The following is a 7,511-nucleotide window of genomic DNA, read 5'->3' on the forward strand; positions in this document are numbered from 1 at the left end:
TTCGTACTCATTGTATTGATAATTATAGGAATCTTATAATTTGATATCTTCTATAATGAGATTTTAGGTCTAGGAAGATTTTTTAATCATTTAAAACTTACACAACATTCTCTAAATTGTTTGGCATCAATGGGAGAAGTAAAGTTCAATCCCCAGGTGTCGTTAGTCATGGGGTCCTTCCAGTACACGAAGCATTCCGACGCTTGCCCGATGCGGGTACCTGGAACAATAACATCCAAGAGTAGTAACACTCAAACAGAATAAACCACACATTGCTATAAAATTCTTAGAAGATTTCACAGAAGTTATTTTTAGAGACTGAGGTAATTAAAAAGCTTTCTGTTGTATTATTAAAACATTCAGTATTTTGATTAACAAGATATTGAAATTGTGATTCAAGATTGGTGTTAATTAAAATCAAAATAGAAGCTTTACAAAGTCAAGTATGTACCTAACAATAGCTACTGCGTGTTGGTACGGATTTCGGTCGATTACCCGTGTTACTATCTAGCGTAATTTTAAAACTGGGTTACAGTTGCGGGCGGCGCATTTTTCGATTTGCTTTCGTAAAACGACCCCGTATGAAGCCACACTTAGGATAAACTTTTAAATTTTATGTCAGAAGACTTTGCGTTACGGACCGTTATTTAAAATTCCTAATGGTCTTTTTGCAGACTTTTCAAATTTGTGGTTAAAATGAACTAGTTTTTAGAGTAATGCGTATTACGTGTACAAGAATGTAAGTAACTTTTCAAAACATTAGATAGAAATAAATGAATAAATTCTATTCCAAATTATCAAGTAAAATAAAGACATCTCAGAACAGATACAGAATATTAAACATGGAAAAGACCCATATTAGCTGTGATATCATAAATTAAATGCAATGTTTGTTTCAAATGGTACTTTTATCACAAAATAAGTATATAACTAATCGCAGTAGTAGTAGTTTAATTTGATATTATTACAGATTTTTTTGTGACGGCAAGTGTAAACAAATCTTTACTGAAAATGACATGGAGAATGCAGAATTGTAGGTTAGATATAAATAGACAATCTGGATCTCTCCATCTATTTTGTCGGAGAGATTAGTTAACCTTATTATTGGAATACTAAAGCACTTTATTAATGAGAAGTTATCTTGATTCTGTACCTCTTCAACTGGTACGTTCAGATAACATTTTTATCTAGTTTTAGAAAAGAATTTTTCATAATTCTATTTATAAAAAAGTATAATCCATGTTTTGCGACGTTAATGCTCTACAATTTATCGCAATTCAGCGTTTATTCTTTCTATTTATGTTATTAAAAAAGTCCTCTCAGTTACTAACAAGCGTTTGTTGCGTTAAATGCGAGCTTATTATAAAAGCGTTTAATTAAAAAACTGTACTAAGTTAAAGCTGTTGCTTTATTAGAATTAAAAAGATTTTAACGTAATATTTCCATCTAAAAACATAATATCGTATAACGAGATATATTGCTTGAAAATAATGTAATGCCAAACATCGTTGACTTGTAACTATAAAAGTTAATAATACAGTAATCGTAATGAATTTTACATTGATTCAGACACATCTATCGGCCACATACTCCTAAGAAAGGGAAGTATCCCCTGCCCAATATTAAAATGTCAATGAGTGTCTCGCAGCGTAAAGATCTTTAGAAAAGGTAAAGAAGGAAGTAATGACTGTGACGACGGTTTATGGAGTTATATGGAGGACGAAAGTACAATAAGATAGGGGAGATAATGATACATCTTGTTGTCTTACCTGGCTGCAGTAGTCTAACGTCGAGGATCTTGTCGACCTGCGAGTTGTACGCGGTGATGTGGAAAACGCACTCGGGCGAGTCTTGTATGCAGGTGATGTTGACTGGCACCAGGTCCTCCGACACCTGCTGCCACTTCACTGTGCCCGCGCCGCTTGCGGACACGTGGAATACTTCCGCCCAGAGTCTGTAATTTACAAGTTCTCATGTTATTGTAATGCTGTTACAAAAATATTCAAAAGTTGCCGATTTATTTTAGGTTTATACCTAAAATGTTAAAATATTCAATACCGTATTTCTTATTAAAACAATTTATAATTTTAAATGCTAAGAATTTTATCTTTATCATGTCCAAAGCTGTTAGCGAATGTCTCGTGTTCTAGGTCGTTGTGTTTAATATATGACCAGTGTTAATAATAATCCCACGAGTTCCTTTCATAAAACAAGAATTGAAACGAGTTGATTATTCGACAAAACAAGATTTATTTGAGCGGAGTTCATTTAACTTTATAACAAGTGCATATTAGTTGCAGCGAAACTTTAATTACTATTATTTCCCACATCTGCTAAGAGTAAAGTTATAATATAAACAATTTGCACTAGGCCCGGCTTGTTTGATGCTGCTAATTACGTTGCTGGCACATGAGAGTTCTCACATTCAAATATTTAATTTGTTGCCGGCCTCATTATGAAGTACATTTTAAAACTTAACCTTTATGTATGTATGGATTTCAAGGAGTTTTGATAAGCATTAAGTTCTCTGTGTTGTACTGTTTTTGAATATGAGATGCTGGTTCATTTGTCTAAGGTTAGCAAAATTGGCACAAGTAGAATAATTGTCGTGCTCCGAGTATTAACCATAGGATTGTTTAGTTATACATCCCTTAGAGATTATTGTGGGAATCTGTTTAGAAACTTTGAGATCATTGAGTTAAAGTTGTTACCTTAAAGAAACATGGTGTTCTCATGAACATGTTGTCATCAACAGGAGTACAAATAACGTTTGCACAGTCTGTATTTGCATTTCCTAACTGTTTTCCGACTAATACATTTGGGTATTAAAGTATTATCGGATTTTAGATAATTTTCGACACAAAATTTGCATATGACTTACAACTTATTTTTCAGCTTTTTAATGAAAAATGTTACACAAACGATTTATGTTGTCAAGTCAGATTAATGTCAACGACAATATTTGAAAAATCTAAAATTGCTGTTGCGCCCAGTAACACACGATCATGTGCAATCATGTTAACGGGATTTAAAAATAACAGGCTGATAAGTTCATCTAGACGGACCGCAAAAAAAAATATATATAAGAAGGTAGAAATAAAATAATCGATTTATTGAATTTTGGTGACATCTGTGAAAACAGTGATTTAATAGGTTAACTATTACCTTAATAAGTGTCCGTCACGTCGTCGGGAGTTCTGCCACGGGCTGTCTTCATAGCGGTACGCCTTGCGGAGGATGGGCGCGCAGGAGCACGACGACAACTTGTTGCCCATCGTGCGCGTGCCGCACTCGGCGCACTGCACTATGCTGCCTGTCGAAGACATTAAAAATTGTAAAGACAAGGCATAGAGAAACATTTTTTTTCACCGGTACTTTGAAAGGTACTTTATCAGTTGTCAAATTTAGTACGTCTAGTGTCCATGTTATTAAACATTTTACAAAATTATAATAACTTTTTTTATAAAACAAAATAAAGAGCATTACACTAAAATGTACTCGTCAATATTAATGACACCATTTGGCAATTAATTCAAATACAATTAATTATTTTGACGCGTGGTTTTGAGGCTGTCAATAGATAGCGTTAGTAATAATAATTTGAAAAATGTCTTAAGTGAAGTGTCAATTATGCCACTTCTATTAATTTTTTTAATCTCTTTGCTACCTACATTACAATTATGGTTTAAATTATAGAATTCATGCAAAAAAACGTACCATTAGCGCTATCAATATTTGATCCGAAGGATTCTTTAGACTAGTAGTTTCTTTCTAGTATTAGCATTATGCTACCTGTTATGACAGGTATGGTATGCCATTTACTAGGGCTTTAGTCTTATCCAGATTAGGCTTTGCTTAGAATTTAAAAGGACAAACTTTAAATTCTGTCATGGCAACTTTTGTAAATGATCAGAAAATGTATTTAAGTCACGAGTTAAAGAGACCGTTCGCCTTCGCTTGTGCAAATGTCAATTGCTAGAAAACATGCGTTACATAAAGTTTTGATGTCAAGTGTTAATTAACATGAAGACGGCAAGACGAGAATGTCTCAGCTTGTCACTGGTTTTTCTTTGCTTTAAGAATTCATGAATCTCAAATATCAAATCTGTCCGATTATTTTGTCATATTTAAAATTTGTATTAATCGTCAACTGAATACAAAATGCATAATAATGAAAAAAATAAAGTTTTTTCCCTTCACAAGCAACCATTTAACTAGACGATTGGAACTTTTTAATCATCTTCACTTTTATGTTACCTACATTAATACTGTTTATTGTTAGAAGAATGTAATAATTACTTTTAAATAAGTTATTTTATTTTGCAATTAAGTATTAAAAAAAATTGCACGTGCATATTACTTATGAAGACATATGCGTATAAATGTCAAGGAGATTTGAGTATCGCATTATCATTGAAACGTGTGATTTTATGATTGTGTGACTGTGTTTTGTATGAAGTAAGTGTTTAATGAAACGTAAGCAATTGAAATAGAAGGATTAGTAAACGAACTTATGATAATACGCGGTAAATATACCTTAAGTACATATTTTGCAAGAAGTGTGGCTCGGTGAGAATTTGGCGTTTGGTCTGTAGTGAAATGTGCATGACTTAAACACAGTTCTGTGATACCATTGGGTGACATTGAAAAGCCGCTGTTAAGGTTAGGTGAGATCTTGATGCGGTGTCTATATTGATGTGGTATATCTTACCCGCGGTCCCGTGATGTCACCAGGTGCCATCAGTGCGCGACAAGGAGTGGCCGCGGTTGAGGCTCTGCGAGCGCTGGGTGCCGTGTCTATAGTGATGTTTCACAACGCCATGCTGCAATTTATGCCTAAGGTTATAATTTTCTTTAAAACAACTAAGGAATAAATTAGTTTAACATTAGTGCACTTATGAATAATGGAAGGGGTTGTAAAGGTACAAATGCACATTTATCTTTATTTTAATGGAAATTCATTTTTGAAGGAAATTAATAAACATTTCTTTAATAGTTAAGTTTAAATATTGTTATAATTTAGGCTAAGCAGACATGCAATATCAGGAATAGAATTATTTGTCACTTTCAAAGTCTCCAAAAAATAATGTTAATTTGTTACATCAATATTTTTTCGTCAAACCTCGTTATAATGTAATCAATATAATTGATTCCTGTGACAGATAAGCCTGTGCTGCAAAACAATTTTTAATTCACATTAATGTTAAATCTATTTGGGATGGAAATAAATGTGGTATGAAATGAGCATGCATGAAAGCAAATTTGAAACAACATATGTACTTTAGTAGCTTAAACATTATTTATTTAAAGTTAATTCAAAGCCTGTCTTTGGCATTTTTATTATTTAATTTATCATTTTGTAAGTTGCAATTTTACTAGATTTTAAATAATCTGTAAATGTTGGAATAATATGCACATTATAGTGTATTTTTTATTTGAACGAAGTTAATAACATTAATGTCTTGTTTCATTATAACTACAAAGTTTATCGTCATATTTTTATATCGAACGTTTCATCCTTAAATATTTCATAAACCTTTCATTGGCTATTTGTATTCATGTGTTGAATAATAAATATTGATGACACTATAAAGTTGTTTATCTCTCCCCCTATGCATAACACCTAATGTCGAAATATCCAGAGCTAAAGCGAGCTGAGAGCATTGTAAGTATACCTATGTATAGTACAAGACCCCACTGACGCTTGTAGCGGCGTTATCCGACACACCTCCGACTTTAATAAAATGTAGCCTCTAATATCGTTCGACATTTATTTTCTTCTCGCATAAAGCTAATAAAGCCGAAGATAGATGCTGGGCGAATATCTTGAAAAGTTTACTGTCATTTAATATTGGATTTGAACGGAACGAGTGTGTCGGTGCTATCAAATAATAATTAAAATTCAAGAGGCGCATTTCGATGTCGATCGAGTGTTCTATAACCGATAGAGATTCAACATAGGTGTATGTGGGTCAACCTAGTTCTCAAGCTAAATATGTCTAGACATTAAACTGTAATCGTGTCGGTCATTGATTATATTATTCAGAGTGTGCTAATCGAGGAAGCTTAGCACACACATTGATACGCCTCGAAACGTATTGTGAAATACAAACATAAATACACACACACATGCAAGCTTATAACTGTGTCAGAGGTATTCATTATTTATTTATTACAGTTTTAATGTTTCGTTTTTTAATTAAATATTCAGTTAATTCGGTTTACCGTTTCAGATACTGGCAGTTTAAGTTTACACAGTAAAATAACTGGGTTTCCATAAAAACAATTTTTGATTGTTGTACACATAAAGTAAACATACAGGTAAAAAGCGCTTATTTAGTTTTATTTTTTATATTGCCGGATTAGAAGTTTAGATATTTGAAGAGTTTATAAAATGTGAACATGCATAAGTAGATCCTTATTCAACTGTGCTAAACGTTAATAATAATCGAAGTTTATTTTAAAATACGACAAAAATACCTATATTATAGACATACACGAGGTGGGAGGGGATACAAACACTCCATGTGCAAATGAATTGTAAGGTATTACGAACCTCGAAATTGTTCCAATTTTGCGCAGAAAATTTAGCAGCCTCCACGCTCTCTTTAGCGCCCATAGTTATAGAGTTGTGAAATCGCTCGAATGGGCTATGAGAAGTCGGTATCGATGCGTATGCTCTGTGCGGTACGTGACACTAGTTAATGTAGTACGACTGTGCTCTCCGCGGAGACTCGATTCTGACAAGCATTTAAATACCTCTGTAGTCTGTCGGTGGAAAAGTTAAAAATTCACAGCGGCGAATACGATATGAGGGGTGTATGCAGCGAACGAGCGCACAGGGCGGCGCGGTGCAGGCGCGGCGTGTAAACACCGCCGGCGGCCAGCCGATAGGCTCGCCGTCGCCGTCACTGCCGTCGCAGCGAGGTGTCACCACTAGCCTCACCTCAACCGACCACCGATCTCCGAACGGCGGACGGCAACCTACCTAGCCCGCAACTTTAGGCCCTCGTTAACGTCAATGTGCGCAGAATAGAATATGCGGCGACAAGGCAAAGCGAGCTGCGCGACAGGGCGACGGGGCGACACCAGCGACTCGGCTAAACGTCAGCGCGGACTGGGTCGCGCGGCGAGCCGCGAGCGTGCGTGGCGGCGCCGAGTGCGCACACCGCCGCCCGCCCTCACCCGCCTGCCGCCCGCGCTCGCCCGCGCCGCCCTCCGCCGCCCGCCGCCGCCCGCCACCGCCGCCCGCCGCCAGCCGAGACGCAGCGACGCCCAAGCGAGCGCAGAGCGGACAGCGCCCACCGTACTTCGCTCATACACAACCCTCAGGATATGCAAAACCTAAACGCATAACCGCATAACCTACGTGTATCGAACCGAATGACATCAATAGTTTCAAGAAATAACTCTAATAATAAATACTAAAACATATGGTTTTACGAATGTATATTGAGATTGAAAAGATCATCAATGGAAGTACGGAGAGGTGCGGAGGAGGGCGGTGCGCG

The 7,511-nt window shown here is 36.0% G+C and overlaps 1 protein-coding gene across 1 annotated transcript in view; it reads right to left on the reverse strand.

Annotated features, from left to right (window-relative positions):
* The window catches only part of LOC106105605, a 75,789-nt gene extending 69,063 nt beyond the window's left edge, over nucleotides 1–6,726 (reverse strand). The window contains exons 1-5 of the mRNA XM_013286022.1: nucleotides 6,557–6,726; nucleotides 4,712–4,823; nucleotides 3,166–3,313; nucleotides 1,770–1,954; nucleotides 102–220 (exon numbers count right to left, since the gene is read on the reverse strand). Of these exons, the coding sequence (XP_013141476.1) occupies nucleotides 102–220; nucleotides 1,770–1,954; nucleotides 3,166–3,275 (414 nt within the window). The 5' untranslated portion in view covers nucleotides 3,276–3,313; nucleotides 4,712–4,823; nucleotides 6,557–6,726. The remainder of the gene's footprint in view (nucleotides 1–101; nucleotides 221–1,769; nucleotides 1,955–3,165; nucleotides 3,314–4,711; nucleotides 4,824–6,556) is intronic.
* Nucleotides 6,727–7,511: the final 785 nt, after the last annotated feature.

Source organism: Papilio polytes, unplaced genomic scaffold (assembly GCF_000836215.1).
Source record: "Papilio polytes unplaced genomic scaffold, Ppol_1.0 DF822845.1, whole genome shotgun sequence".
Lineage (NCBI taxonomy): Eukaryota > Metazoa > Arthropoda > Insecta > Lepidoptera > Papilionidae > Papilio > Papilio polytes.